This window comes from Oncorhynchus mykiss, chromosome 11 (assembly GCF_057628025.1).
Source record: "Oncorhynchus mykiss isolate SJ-2025 chromosome 11, ASM5762802v1, whole genome shotgun sequence".
In the NCBI taxonomy this organism is placed as follows: Eukaryota; Metazoa; Chordata; class Actinopteri; order Salmoniformes; family Salmonidae; genus Oncorhynchus; species Oncorhynchus mykiss.
In genome coordinates this window covers 10,576,691-10,592,918 of record NC_143032.1, presented here as the reverse complement: position 1 = coordinate 10,592,918, position 16,228 = coordinate 10,576,691, and the positions used below count along the sequence as shown (strand labels likewise).

Here is a 16,228-nt window from a genome sequence, read left to right as displayed (position 1 = left end):
CATACGTTCTAGACATTCATAAATATGTATACACATAGGCACACACATTACTATGTATAATTGTACATATAGATTTATAGAATATATGTATATCTTTATAAATGTATATGTACATATATATGAATATAAAATGTATATGTACAATGTACATATACAATGCATGAGTGCATGTGTGTATATGTTTTACAGTACATGCATGCTTCGAAGCACACACACACACACACACACACATTTACTGGCACGCGTATGTATACATCTCATACACACTTCATATCTAAAAAGTTGCTTCCTACTGTAGTAAAACAACGCCAGGTTGTGATTTGGACACGTCAATTGATCTTGTAATGTATTAAAGCTGAGAATCAGAAACAAAAATTGAAATGATCACCGTCAAAACGAAGGAGGATGAAGGCAATGTCTCTGGCTGCGACCTGGTCACTGCGGTAGGTAAGTGGTTAATTTGCATAATGTATACAGGATTTCCGTGTGTTTTTTTTTTTTAACCCCTGGCAAATTTTTCCTCCTTTTTTCTACTAAAGAACATTTTCCTTTTTTATAAACCAGAAAAATTTACCTCTACAGAGAGAGAGAGACGCCCTACCTGCAGTCTCTACTGTCAGATAGAGTTTGACATCAAGCTGTACAGCGCAGTCAACAACATACATCAGAGCTCAATTTACAGGTACAGCCATTATCAAGGCACAAAGATCTTCTACAAGTAGTTTTTTTCTCAATAAAGTTGTACAAAATAACATTACATTTTGCAGTCTGTACAAGATAATCAACAAAAACAAATCTATATATATATATAGATAGAACTCTTGCCCAAGAGGATCTAAGTAAAAAGGACCGTCTGTGGGCAAATCAAAGTGAGTGTGGTATTTCTCTTTCCATCTAGACACGTGGCAGAAAGCTGCTGCTGCTCCTACGGCCAGAGGTGCATAGGACTCAAACTCCCAGCATCCTCCTATTCTCCCACAAGCCCCACCCCCTCTATGCTAAATCTACAGCCTGAAAGCCTCGCTCTCCATCATCCTGCAATAAAATTATACAAAATAAACAAAAAAGTGACAGAGTAATAAATATCACGGTGCTACATCATGTGTATACTTCCTTGACGGCATTAAGTTACCTGATACTTCTGCTGCCCACCCCTTCATCAAGTACGAGAGAGAGAGAGGTGTTGGGAGGAACCAGCATTCACAGGAGTCCATCAGATCCCTCAACTCTCACACACCCTCATAACAACTTCAGCTGGTCCAGATCAAAACAACAGAAATGACAGAAGAAGAAGACTAGTTTCAAACAAAAACAAACAAAAGGCTTAGTGGAATGAACAGAATAAAGGCATTGGAAATAAAAGATGAGGCACACACACAATGTCCCATCCCTGCTTAGACCTACAAAATAAAGTCAAGATGGGCCATAGATAAAATAACAAAAGGAAGGAGAAAAGTAAATAGAAAACAACAACAATGGCAAACAAAATGACAGCATTGTGATGCTTCAGTAGTTCTCCTGGTAACAGGGCCTTGTGTTTTGGGAGTGGAATCAAACTGCGCCGGGATTGGCAGAGTGCTGACTGGATGGTGGGCTGCAACCAATCACAAGAGTTCGTATTGACGCAGGTGCATCCTCTGGATGATGTCTCGGCAGTCGTTGAAGACGCGGCGGATGTTCTCCGTGTCCACGGCGCAGGTGAAGTGGGGGTAGCAGTAGTGTTTTCCGTCGCCGCTCGCCGTGCTGATCCTCTGTGGGGCGGCAGAGAGACACATCCACATTTCACTTCATTTCGTGAATTGACTGAACTGAAATGGAAATGACTCAAACCTTGAAATGGTTGACTCTTAAAGTTAACACTAGGAAACAAGGGTCTACAGTCAGTACAGAATGAAAACGGTACGTACAAGGAACTCATCTCGGATGAAAAATTTGGCCCGGGTCACTTTAGGGTCCTCTCCAGGGTCTGGAACGGCTGACCACAAAGAGACAAATGTCATCAGAAGAAGGATATCATTAGGACCGGATGTAATCAGTGTAGTGCCTGATGGCAGTGCCTGCAATCAAATGTTTATATCTCTAACTACTGTTCTCCATGCTCCAAACCATTCTCATTGGACAATGGGAAGAAAGGCATGTTAATGCTATTGTTCACATACTGCAATAGAGTCCCTGGAATATCTATAAGTAATAGTGTCATAAGAGGTCTAAATTAGGTTGATTCCAGGGCCAGTGCAAATGATTCCATTTGATTCACATTTTCAAAAAGTGTGAGTTGCCAAAATGGGTTAACCTTTGAATACATCTTGAGGATCGGTTTGGGAGTCCTTCACTGTGAAGCAACAACAACGATGCTTCGTTTCTGGAGTGTGTGAACCTTAGGTTAGTACATTTGTTTAATTTATTATGATCCAGTTCATAATATATTTTAAATAATGAACAATTATAAATGCTTATAAATATTGAATATGAGTCAAATCAACAATGATCTAAACAATGGGGTGTTTTCCGTCCATCTCAGTACCCACCTTCAGCCGGTACTGTATAGCGAACATACTCAGGGAAGTAGTCTTCAAGTTTGGATTTCCCTGCTAAGATCTTGTCAGCCAACATGTCCTGCTTGTTCAAGAACAGGATGACTGAAATGGTCCGTAGAAACCTGAAAACAAAGAATGGCGTGACTAGACAGGTATTTAAACAATCACATTTCGTCAGAGTTAGTGGAATGTGAACGGGTGGGTTTAAGAATAAAACCTCCCCATCCAACTCTCATGTTTCTGTTTCTGATTAACACCGATATCACCACCTTGACTGATTAACACCGATATCACAACATTGTCCGATTAACACTGATTTTACCACCTTGACCAATTAACACTAAATGGGAAGCACATTTATATAGTGTTGCAATGTGTTACAGTTGGTTTGAAATGCATTTTCAGTGTATTGAAAATATATTGAAATCATAACACCATAGAATATATTACTAAATCTGGTGCGAAATGTTCAGTAGGGCAAAATTTGGGTTGGAAGAGGGCAGCGAGAGCCAGACGAGGTGACTGTGGACCAGAGGACAGAGAGCCAGACGAGGTAATTGTGGACCAGAGGGCAGAGAGCCAGACGAGGTAATTGTGGACCAGAGGGCAGAGAGCCAGACGAGGTAATTGTGGACCAGAGGGCAGAGAGCCAGATGAGGTAATTGTGGACCAGAGGGCAGAGAGCCAGACGAGGTAATTGTGGACCAGAGGGCAGAGAGCCAGACGAGGTGACTGTGGACCAGAGGGCAGAGAGCCAGACGAGGTAATTGTGGACCAGAGGGCAGAGAGCCAGACGAGGTGACTGTGGACCAGAGGACAGAGAGCCAGACGAGGTAATTGTGGACCAGAGGGCAGAGAGCCAGACGAGGTGACTGTGGACCAGAGGACAGAGAGCCAGACGAGGTGACTGTGGACCAGAGGGCAGAGAGCCAGACGAGGTGACTGTGGACCAGAGGGCAGAGAGCCAGACGAGGTGACTGTGGACCAGAGGGCAGCGAGAGCCAGACGAGGTAATTGTGGACCAGAGGGCAGAGAGCCAGACGAGGTGACTGTGGACCAGAGGGCAGAGAGCCAGACGAGGTAATTGTGGACCAGAGGGCAGAGAGCCAGACGAGGTGACTGTGGACCAGAGGACAGCGAGAGCCAGACGAGGTAATTGTGGACCAGAGGGCAGAGAGCCAGACGAGGTGACTGTGGACCAGAGGGCAGAGAGCCAGACGAGGTAATTGTGGACCGGAGGGCAGAGAGCCAGACAAGGTGACTGTGGACCAACCTGTTATTCCAGATGCTCTTGAAGAGATCCAGTGATTCCCGGAGTCTGTTGGTGCTGTTGTCTTCCCTTATAACCATGTTATAACTGCTGCTTGCCGCCACAAAGATGATGGCCGTCACGTCTGAAAGAAATAGGAGCACAGTGAAATGAGTTGTTTCAGTACTCATTTATAAAATAAAAAAATAAAAAAGGAAAAACATGTAACCTTTATTTAACCAAACAAGTCAGTTAAGAACAAATTCTTATTTACAATGATGGTCAACCCCAGCCAAAACTTAACCAGGACCACGCTGGGCCAGTTGTGCGCTGCCATATTACAGTTGGTTGTGACACAGCCTGGAATCGAACCAGGGTCTGTAGTGACGCCTCTAGCACTGAGATGCAGTGCCTTAGAGCGCTGAGCCACTCTGGAGTGAGTACCAGACGCTGAGACCTTGCAAACCACATCATATAGCATGTAATACTAATGAATCCTTCCGTATAAAATGTGGAAGTGGATCCAGATATGGTATGCAATGCAGAGCTACTGCAACACAGTCGTCTGTCCCACCTCAAGACTGTGCTAGCCTGTAAAGCTAAAGCCTGGGCATTATCATATGTGCTAACATGAGTCTTCCAGTTTCAGAAAAGTTTACTTGAAAAGGTTACTCGTTGACCATCATTCACCGAACCACCATAGTTACACTCACAGCACAACATTGTGGGCAGAGGAACAACACTGTGGGGAGCAGAACAGCACAGTGGGGAGCAGAACAGCACAGTAGGGAGCAGAACAGCACAGTAGGGAGCAGAACAGCACAGTAGGGAGCAGAACAGCACAGTAGGGAGCAGAACAGCACAGTGGGGAGCAGAACAGCACAGTAGGGAGCAGAACAGCACAGTAGGGAGCAGAACAGCACAGTGGGGAGCAGAACAGCACAGTGGGGAGCAGAACAGCACTGTGGGGAGCAGAACAGCACAGTGGGGAGCAGAACAGCACAGTGGGGAGCAGAACAGCACTGTGGGGAGCAGAATAGCACTGTGGGGAGCAGAACAGCACTGTGGGGAGCAGAACAGCACAGTGGGGAGCAGAACAGCACAGTGGGGAGCAGAACAGCACAGTGGGGAGCAGAACAGCACTGTGGGGAGCAGAACAGCACTGTGGGGAGCAGAACAGCACTGTGGGGAGCAGAACAGCACTGCGGGGAGCAGAATAGCACTGCGGGGAGCAGAACAGCACTGTGGGGAGCAGAACAGCACTGTGGGGAGCAGAACAGCACTGTGGGGAGCAGAACAGCACTGTGGGGAGCAGAACAGCACTATGGGGAACAGAACAGCACAATAGGGAGCAGAACAGCACTCTGGGGAGCAGAAGAGCACTGTGGGGAGCAGAAGAGCACTGTGGGGAGCAGAAGAGCACTGTGGGGAGCAGAAGAGCACTGTGGGGAGCAGAAGAGCACTGTGGGGAGCAGAACAGCACTGTGGGGAGCAGAACAGCACAGTGTGGAGCAGAACAGCACTGTGGGGAGCAGAACAGCACAGTGGGGAGCAGAACAGCACTGTGGGGAGCAGAACAGCACAGTGGGGAGCAGAACAGCACTGTGGGGAGCAGAACAGCACAGTGGGGAGCAGAACAGCACAGTAGGGAGCAGAACAGCACTGTGGGGAGCAGAAGAGCACTGTGGGGAGAAGAACAGCACAGTGGGGAGCAGAACAGCACTGTGGGGAGCAGAACAGCACTGTGGGGAGCAGAACAGCACTGTGGGGAGCAGAACAGCACTGTGGGGAGCAGAACAGCACAGTGGGGAGCAGAACAGCACAGTGGGGAGCAGAACAGCACTGTGGGGAGCAGAACAGCACAGTGGGGAGCAGAACAGCACAGTGGGGAGCAGAACAGCACAGTGGGGAGCAGAACAGGACGGTGGGCAGGAGAACAGCACTGTGGGGAGCAGAACAGCACAGTGGGGAGCAGAACAGCACAGTGGGGAGCAGAACAGCACAGTGGGGAGCAGAACAGCACTGTGGGGAGCAGAACAGCACTGTGGGGAGCAGAACAGCACTGTCGGGAGCAGAACAGCACAGTGGGGAGCAGAACAGCACAGTGGGGAGCAGAACAGCACTGTGGGGAGCAGAACAGCACAGTAGGGAGCAGAACAGCACAGTGGGGAGCAGAACAGCACTGTGGGGAGCAGAACAGCACTGTGGGGAGAAGAACAGCACAGTGGGGAGCAGAACAGCACAGTGGGGAGCAGAACAGCACTGTGGGGAGCAGAACAGCACAGTGGGGAGCAGAACAGCACAGTGGGGAGCAGAACAGCACTGTGGGGAGCAGAACAGCACAGTGGGGAGCAGAACAGCACTGTGGGGAGCAGAACAGCACAGTGGGGAGCAGAACAGCACTGTGGGGAGCAGAACCGTACACAGAATCCAAACTCACCGTTAAAGCACTGGATCCATTTTCTCCTCTCGTCTCTCTGGCCGCCTACATCAAACATACTGAGAGAGAGGGACAAACCTGTTAACTTCTGTATGGGCCAATGTGTGGAAGAAGCACATTTAACTCAACCATGTCTTGATCTCAAACCTTGAGAGACAGTCTATTGGACTAGTTTTCTACATGGAGTGATGGTGCTGGAAACAGAGCCCCCTTGTGGGTAAAGTTAACCACAACACTAAACCACTTGGCAGTATGTTGATTTGCCGCGTCATGGTGTTTCAGTGCAGATACTTTCCATTTAGTGTGCATTTGTTAGACAACCAAAATGTTAATTAGCAAAAGGAAAAGACAAAAGACTCTTCCAAAGAAATGTTGGTGGTTGACTGTAAATGGTATGATACTAATCACATTTGACTTAGCTACATTTGTATTTTAACTAATTATGTCCATATAACAAACAAAAACCTAACACAAACAGAAGCAAAGCTTTATGCTTTTCATGACAGCCATTTAGAGACGAATTAAAAAACTACCCTAGACGACCACCAGGTGGGGACATTTCCACGATAACAGGAAACCACCATAGCCATGTACATACAGTACATTGTTCATACAGTTAAGACAACAGACAAGGCTGTGTAACATTACAACACAATGAAGGAAAGAGAACACTCACTGAAAGTTCACTTTGTCGACTTGAAATCTTGTTTCAAAAATACCTGAAGTCAAAACTCGGCAGCGAAGCAAGTCCTGGGGTTCAAAAACAAGAGGGGCACAGAGATGAAGAGATGCACAAAAAGAATGAGCAAAATAGAAAGGAAGAAAGAGAGAATTTGAAAACAAATCAAACATGGATAAACTCCCATAACTGAGGTGAAATACCGCAGTGTGCAGTCATGTTGCCATGAGAAAAAGGGTAGCCAGTGGAGCACAAACAACATTGTAAATACAACCAATATTTATGTTGATTTTCCCTTTCATACTTCAACTACTATCACATTGTTAAAACACTGTACATTGCCAACAATATAACATTTGAAATGAAATGTACTAATGTTTCCCTTGTTTATTTGCCTTTTGTTTAACGTGTATTCCATTTGCTTTGGCAATGTAAACATATGTTTCCCATGCCAATAAAGATCAATGTAAACATATGTTTCCCATGCCAATAAAGATCAATGTAAACATATGTTTCCCATGCCAATAAAGATCAATGTAAACATATGTTTCCCATGCCAATAAAGATCAATGTAAACATATGTTTCCCATGCCAATAAAGATCAATGTAAACATATGTTTCCCATGCCAATAAAGATCAATGTAAACATATGTTTCCCATGCCAATAAAGATCAATGTAAACATATGTTTCCCATGCCAATAAAGATCAATGTAAACATATGTTTCCCATGCCAATAAAGATCAATGTAAACATATGTTTCCCATGCCAATAAAGATCAATGTAAACATATGTTTCCCATGCCAATAAAGATCAATGTAAACATATGTTTCCCATGCCAATAAAGATCAATGTAAACATATGTTTCCCATGCCAATAAAGCCTTTTGAATTCATTTGAATTGAGAGGGAGCGAAAAAGAGTGATGGAACGAGCGAGAGAGAGAAATTAAAAAGAGAGAGAGAAAGAGTAACATTTTCCTACACAGTGGTTCAGATGATACAGCTAAACAACATTTAACATGTAATTCATCAGTACATTACAGCTATGTCATTCATCAGTACATTAGAGCTATGTCATTCATCAGTACATTACAGCTATGTCATTCATCAGTACATTAGAGCTATGTCATTCATCAGTACATTAGAGCTATGTCATTCATCAGCACATTAGAGCTATGTCATTCATCAGTACATTAGAGCTATGTCATTCATCAGTACATTACAGCTATGTCATTCATCAGTACATTACAGCTATGTCATTCATCAGTACATTAGAGCTATGTCATTCATCAGTACATTACAGCTATGTCATTCATCAGTACATTAGAGCTATGTCATTCATCAGTACATTAGAGCCATGTCATTCATCAGTACATTAGAGCTATGTCATTCATCAGTACATTAGAGCTACAGTGCCTTGCGAAAGTATTCGGCCCCCTTGAACTTTGCGACCTTTTGCCACATTTCAGGCTTCAAACATAAAGATATAAAACTGTATTTTTTTGTGAAGAATCAACAAAAAGTGGGACACAATCATGAAGTGGAACGACATTTATTGGATATTTCAAACTTTTTTAACAAATCAAAAACTGACAAATTGGGCGTGCAAAATTATTCAGCCCCTTTACTTTCAGTGCAGCAAACTCTCTCCAGAAGTTCAGTGAGGATCTCTGAATGATCCAATGTTGACCTAAATGACTAATGATGATAAATACAATCCACCTGTGTGTAATCAAGTCTCCGTATAAATGCACCTGCACTGTGATAGTCTCAGAGGTCCGTCAAAAGCGCAGAGAGCATCATGAAGAACAAGGAACACACCAGGCAGGTCTGAGATACTGTTGTGAAGAAGTTTAAAGCCGGATTTGGATACAAAAAGATTTCCCAAGCTTTAAACATCCCAAGGAGCACTGTGCAAGCGATAATATTGAAATGGAAGGAGTATCAGACCACTGCAAATCTACCAAGACCTGGCCGTCCCTCTAAACTTTCAGCTCATACAAGGAGAAGACTGATCAGAGATGCAGCCAAGAGGCCCATGATCACTCTGGATGAACTGCAGAGATCTACAGCTGAGGTGGGAGACTCTGTCCATAGGACAACAATCAGTCGTATATTGCACAAATCTGGCCTTTATGGAAGAGTGGCAAGAAGAAAGCCATTTCTTAAAGATATCCATAAAAAGTGTTGTTTAAAGTTTGCCACAAGCCACCTGGGAGACACACCAAACATGTGGAAGAAAGTGCTCTGGTCAGATGAAACCAAAATTGAACTTTTTGGCAACAATGCAAAACGTTATGTTTGGCGTAAAAGCAACACAGCTGAACACACCATCCCCACTGTCAAACATGGTGGTGGCAGCATCATGGTTTGGGCCTGCTTTTCTTCAGCAGGGACAGGGAAGATGGTTAAAATTGGTGGGAAGATGGATGGAGCCAAATACAGGACCATTCTGGAAGAAAAGCTGATGGAGTCTGCAAAAGACCTGAGACTGGGCCGGAGATTTGTCTTCCAACAAGACAATGATCCAAAACATAAAGCAAAATCTACAATGGAATGGTTCAAAAATAAACATATCCAGGTGTTAGAATGGCCAAGTCAAAGTCCAGACCTGAATCCAATCGAGAATCTGTGGAAAGAACTGAAGACTGCTGTTCACAAATGCTCTCCATCCAACCTCACTGAGCTCGAGCTGTTTTGCAAGGAGGAATGGGAAAAGATTTCAGTCTCTCGATGTGCAAAACTGATAGAGACATACCCCAAGCGACTTACATCTGTAATCGCAGCAAAAGGTGGCGCTACAAAGTATTAACTTAAGGGGGCTGAATAATTTTGCACGCCCAATTTTTCAGTTTTTGATTTGTTAAAAAAGTTTGAAATATCCAATAAATGTCGTTCCACTTCATGATTGTGTCCCACTTGTTGTTGATTCTTCACAAAAAAATACAGTTTTATATCTTTATGTTTGAAGCCTGAAATGTGGCAAAAGGTCGCAAAGTTCAAGGGGGCCGAATACTTTCGCAAGGCACTGTATGTCATTCATCAGTACATTACAGCTATGTCATTCATCAGTACATTAGAGCTATGTCATTCATCAGTGCATTAGAGCCATGTCATTCATCAGTACATTAGAGCTATGTCATTCATCAGTACATTAGAGCTATGCTCTAGAATGTTGAAAAGCCTGCTAACCTGATCTGTTGGTGTGTAGTCATTCGACCTCACAGACTCAATTTTGTTCAAGAAGCTGCAAAACAGGAAACAAAAGACATAATTATGTGACACTGGTCTGGATCTAAGGAACAGTACATATCACTGACATTACAGTAGAATAGATAAAGATCTGACTCTACACATTTTAACTAAGGAAAAGCATTAAGAAGAAATAAAGTCATTTTCTTGTGTCTGTTGCCATGGTGTCTTTAAACCACTCCCATACCGCATGCACGCACGCACGCGCTCCAGTGTGTTCCTGGATAGATGCAGCATATGGCTGGACATGGCGGCTGGTTTTGGAGCTGGGGCTCTGAGACAGTCAGTGGTTAGGGACCAGAGAAGAGGGAGGGACAGTGAGAACACTAGAGAAATACACACTACAACATAATGTGTTTCTATCAAACAGACAGTGGATCAGAGGTCTAGCCAAGCACGGAACAATCATTTCATTACATAGCTATATCTGTTCTAACTGCCAAAATAAAGGAAAAACTTGAGGAAATTAGGGAAACAAAGTATATTGAAAGCAGGTGCGACCACACAGGTGTGGTTCCTGGGTCAATTAAGCAATTAACATCCCATCATGCTTAGGGTCATGTATAAAACACCCAGTTACCCACTATTCTGGCTACCATGGCTAGAAGAAGAGACCTCAGTGACTATGAAAGAGGGGTCTCAAAGGAGTATAAGGGGTGTGTGTGTGTGTAAGTGTGTGTGTGTGTGTGTGTGTGTAAGTGTGTGTGTGTGTGTAAGTGTGTGTGTGTCTCAGTCTCCAGATCTCAACCCATTTGAACACTTACGGGAGATTCTGGTGTGGTGCCTGAGACATTTTCCAGCACCATCAACACCAAATTATAGAAATTCTCATGGAATAATGGTGTCACATCCCTCCAGTAGAGTTCCAGACACTTGTAGAATCTATGCCAAGGTCCATTGAAGCTGTTCTGGCTCGTGGTGGCCCAACGCCCTATTAAGACACTTTATGTTGGTGATTCCTTTAGTTTGGCAGTTTCATGTAAATATATATATAAATAATGGGGTCCGCTCTATTCACTGTATTTCTATCTACTGCATTCTGAACATGTCACTTCACTACATAGCTAAACTCAGCAAAAAATAAATGTCCTCTCACTGTCAACTTGTGTTTATTTTCAGCAAATTTAATGTGTAAATATTTGTATGAACATAACAAGATTCAACAACTGAGACATAAACTGAACAAGTTCCACAGACATGTGACGAACAGAAATTGAATAATGTGTCCCTGAACAAAGGGGGTGGGGGATCAAAATCAAAAGTAACAGTCAGTATCTGGTGTGGCCACCAGCTGCATTAAGTACTGCAGTGCATCTCCTCCTCATGGACTGCACCAGATTAGCCAGATCTTGCGGTGAGATGTTACCCCACTCTTCCACCAAGGCACCTGAAAGTTCCCGAACATTTCTGTGGGGAATGGCCCTAGCCCTCACCCTCCGATCCCACAGGTCCCAGACGTGCTCAATGGGATTGAGTTCCGGGCACTTCGCTGGCCATGGCAGAACACTGACATTCCTGTCTTGCAGGAAATCAGCCATACTGCTCGTTCTGTGCGTGGTGGCATTGTCATGCTGGAGGGTCATGTCCGGATGAGCCGCAGGAAGGGTACCACATGAGGGAGGAAGAGGTCTTCCCTGTAACGCACAGCATTGAGATTGCCTACAATGACAACAAGCTCAGTCCGATGATGCTGTGACACACCGCCCCAGACCATGACGGACCCTCCACCTCCAAATCGATCTTGCTCCAGAGTACAGGCCTCGGCATAACACTCATTCCTTCGACGATAAACTTGAATCCGACCATTACCCCTGGTGAGACAAAACCGTGACCCGCCAATGAAGACCACTTTTTGCCAGTCCTGTCTGGTCCAGTGACGGTGGGTTTGTGCCCATAGGCAATGTTGTTGCTGGTGATGTCTGGTGAGGACCTGCCTTACAACAGGTCTACAAGCCCTCAGTCCAGCCTCTCTCAACCGATTGAGGACAGTCTGAGCACTGATGGAGGGATTGCGCGTTTCTGATGTAACTCGGGCAGTTGTAGTTGCCATCCTGTACCTGTCCCGCAGGTGTGATGTTCGGATGTACCGATCCTGTGCAGGTGTCGTTACACGTGGTCTGCCAATGCGAGGACGATCAGCTGTCCGTCCTGTCTCTCTGTAGCACCGTCTTAGGCGTCTCACAGTACAGACATATAAATTTATTGCAGTCCTCATGCCTCCTTGCAGCTTGAGGCACGTTCACGCAGATGAGCAGGGACCCTGGGCATCTTTCTTTTGGTGTTTTTCAGAGTCAGTAGAAATGCCTCTTTAGTGTCTTAAGTTTTCATAACTGTGACCTTAATTGCCTACCGTCTGTAAGATGTTAGTGTCTTAACGACCATTCCACAGGTGCATGTTCATTAATTGTTTGTGGTTCATTGAACAAGCATGGGAAACAGTGTTTAAACCCTTTACAATGAAGATCTGTGAAGTTATTTGGATTTTTATTTTTTATGAAAGACAGGGTCCTGAAAAGGGGACATTTCTTTTTTTTGCTGAGTTTATATCGCTAGGAGACATCGTTATGCTGAATGACTAACACTACTGCAGATCTCATCCCCAGGCTGTACCATTCCTCCCCAGCAGAGGGCGTCCCCCTCTTCCTGTTCCATTATTAAAGACAGCAGTTAGTTCCTGCCATAGAGCTAGATCAGACCGTCTTGCTCTGGTGTGCACGAGCTGTATGTACCCTGGGTGTATGTGTGTGTGTCCCTGCGGTCCCAAACCCCAAGCACGCACGCACGCGCACATTTGTAACCGCTGAACCAGCAGATACCACCCGAAACATCCCAATTCTATTTTACTCTATTCTGCTGTCTTCTATTCTCTGGTCTTCGGCTGTCTTCTATTCGGCTGTCTTCTATTCTACACTGAGGAGGCAACAACCACAAAAGTCAGTTCTGTAAAGTTTTACTTGAGGTTGTGTTCTAACTTAAGAATTGACTTATAGGAACTGACGAATATATAGGCATGCGCGTGATTACAATGATCAAACGTTGAGCATTAGGGCGGTCTGTTATCAAGTCTATTTAACCAGGTCCATTATAAAGAACTAACCAGGTAGTTACATCAGAATGTATTTAACCAGGTCCATTATAAAGAACTAACCAATAACACAGTAACAACCTTATATTCTGTTGTTTTTTTATGGGACTAATTCAAACTAGCACCAGTCAGTACTTACTTACTTAGTGACTTTATTGTCCCCATGGGGACATTTTGTTGCAATGTCATGTACACTTTCAAACGCGAGTACCGACTGGTGCTAGTTTGAATTAGTCCCATAAAAAAACAACAGAATATAAGGTTGTTACTGTGTTATTGGTTAGTTCTTTATAATGGACCTGGTTAAATACATTCTGATGTAACTACCTGGTTAGTTCTTTATAATGGACCTGGTTAAATACATTCTGATGTAACTACCTGGTTAGTTCTTTATAATGGACCTGGTTAAATACATTCTGATGTAACTACCTGGTTAGTTCTTTATAATGGACCTGGTTAAATACATTCTGATGTAACTACCTGGTTAGTTCTTTATAATGGACCTGGTTAAATACATTCTGATGTAACTACCTGGTTAGTTCTTTATAATGGACCTGGTTAAATACATTCTGATGTAACTACCTGGTTAGTTCTTTATAATGGACCTGGTTAAATACATTCTGATGTAACTACCTGGTTAGTTCTTTATAATGGACCTGGTTAAATACATTCTGATGTAACTACCTGGTTAGTTCTTTATAATGGACCAGTTGGTACCAGGCAGTTGCCAATGGAATTATTTAGTAAGAACCATAGTTAATAAGATGTTACCAACCCTCTTATACAAGTTACACAGAAACCCCAAAACAAAAAAAGTATCCTATAGAGTTTGGGCCTGTAAACACGACCAAACACAGCCACGTTTCATAATTCCCTCTCCCTGACTGAGTGATCCCCATCCCTTGCTACCAACACTCAGCTCTTAAACGCAAGGTTGAACTGTTCCTCCACTAAACACAGGCCAGTGCTGCCCTGTTTTAATTTGACCCATGGACTTGTCCACAGCCTAAATCTACTGGCTGATGCTATTAATTGGTCGAATGGAAAGATGGGATCAATAGTTTCCACATTTTGAGTGTCTGTGGTGGTCAGTGTGGAAATCGGGTCACTCAACAAAACGATCACTCACGATACAACACACAGAGAATGGCTTTACCAGAAGAACCAGACGCTTTCAAAACAGCAGGGAGAGAAATATGGATGATTGGGACGGCCTATACTGTAGTCTCTCCTAATGACAGATAATAACACAAAGAAGAGAATGGAAACATTTTAGACCACAAGTTATGACCTAAAGGCACATCTGTAAGCTTGATGGAGTATGAAGCCATTTCACAATAGGATGCTGTATACATAACACACACACACTTTGTAACACCAAAGCAGGGCCCTAAAATACACTGAAAAATATAAAACGCAACATGTAAAATGTTGGTCCCATGTTTCATGAGCTGAAATAAAAGACCCCAGAAATTCTCCATATGCACAAAAAAGCTGATTTCTCTCAAATGCTGTTAGTGAGCAGTTCTCCTTGGCCAAGACAATCCATCCACCTGACCGCTGTGGCATATCAGCATGATCATTACACAGATACACCTTGTGCTGGGGGCAATAAAAGGTCATTCTAAAATGTGCAGTTGTGTCACACAACACAATGTTATAGATGTTTAAAGTTTTGAAGGAGCGTGCAATTGGCATGCTGACTGCTGGAATTGACATTAGGAGTGTGCTTAGTACTACTACTACTACTACATGTTAGGGAGTGTTCTTAGTACTACTACTACTACTACTACATGTTAGGGAGTGTTCTTAGTACTACTACTACATGTTAGGGAGTGTTCTTAGTAATACTACTACATGTTAGGGAGTGTTCTTAGTACTACTAATACATGTTAGGGAGTGTTCTTAGTACTACTACTACATGTTAGGGAGTGTTCTTAGTACTACTACTACATGTTAGGGAGTGTTCTTAGTACTACTACTACTACATGTTAGGGAGTGTTCTTAGTACTACTACTACATGTTAGGGAGTGTTCTTAGTACTACTACTACATGTTAGGGAGTGTTCTTAGTACTACTACTACATGTTAGGGAGTGTTCTTAGTACTACTACTACATGTTAGGGAGTGTTCTTAGTACTACTACTACTACATGTTAGGGAGTGTTCTTAGTACTACTACTACATGTTAGGGAGTGTTCTTAGTACTACTACTACATGTTAGGGAGTGTTCTTAGTACTACTACTACTACATGTTAGGGAGTGTTCTTAGTACTACTACTACTACATGTTAGGGAGTGTTCTTAGTACTACTACTACATGTTAGGGAGTGTTCTTAGTACTACTACTACATGTTAGGGAGTGTTCTTAGTACTACTACTACATGTTAGGGAGTGTTCTTAGTACTACTACTACATGTTAGGGAGTGTTCTTAGTACTACTACTACTACATGTTAGGGAGTGTTCTTAGTACTACTACTACATGTTAGGGAGTGTTCTTAGTACTACTACTACATGTTAGGGAGTGTTCTTAGTACTACATGTTAGGGAGTGTTCTTAGTACTACATGTTAGGGAGTGTTCTTAGTACTACATGTTAGGGAGTGTTCTTAGTACTACTACTACATGTTAGGGAGTGTTCTTAGTACTACATGTTAGGGAGTGTTCTTAGTACTACTACAATATGTTAGGGAGTGTTCTTAGTACTACATGTTAGGGAGTGTTCTTAGTACTACTACTACATGTTAGGGAGTGTTCTTAGTACTACTACTACATGTTAGGGAGTGTTCTTAGTACTACTAGCTTGATGTTAGGAGTGTTGTAAATACTACTAGAGCCTATGATAGGAGCTCTTCTTCTGCCTGACAATGGAGAGAGTTTATATGAGGAAAGACGGGGCCATTTTGCATCCTGACAGATACATTAAACAGATTAAGACTTGCACCAGTGTTTCTGCTGCACTTATTTAGCTGTGGTGGCACGCCACAGCA

At 43.4% G+C, this 16,228-nt stretch overlaps 1 protein-coding gene across 4 annotated transcripts in view; it reads right to left on the bottom strand.

The window, feature by feature from the left end:
• Window positions 1-708: 708 nt before the first annotated feature.
• LOC110535248 (guanine nucleotide-binding protein G(olf) subunit alpha) overlaps window positions 709-16,228 on the bottom strand; it is a 61,646-nt gene continuing 46,126 nt past the window's right edge. For 2 of the 4 annotated variants that reach the window (XM_036934814.2, XM_090189327.1), the window contains exons 6-13: window positions 10,097-10,151; window positions 6,903-6,976; window positions 6,227-6,285; window positions 3,811-3,931; window positions 2,529-2,659; window positions 2,294-2,362; window positions 1,908-1,975; window positions 709-1,751 (exon numbers count right to left, since the gene is read on the bottom strand). In XM_036934814.2, the coding sequence (XP_036790709.2) occupies window positions 1,605-1,751; window positions 1,908-1,975; window positions 2,294-2,362; window positions 2,529-2,659; window positions 3,811-3,931; window positions 6,227-6,285; window positions 6,903-6,976; window positions 10,097-10,151 (724 nt within the window). In that variant the 3' untranslated portion in view covers window positions 709-1,604. The remainder of the gene's footprint in view (window positions 1,752-1,907; window positions 1,976-2,293; window positions 2,363-2,528; window positions 2,660-3,810; window positions 3,932-6,226; window positions 6,286-6,902; window positions 6,977-10,096; window positions 10,152-16,228) is intronic. The other 2 variants (XM_036934815.2, XM_036934817.2) reach the window with 1 other exon arrangement.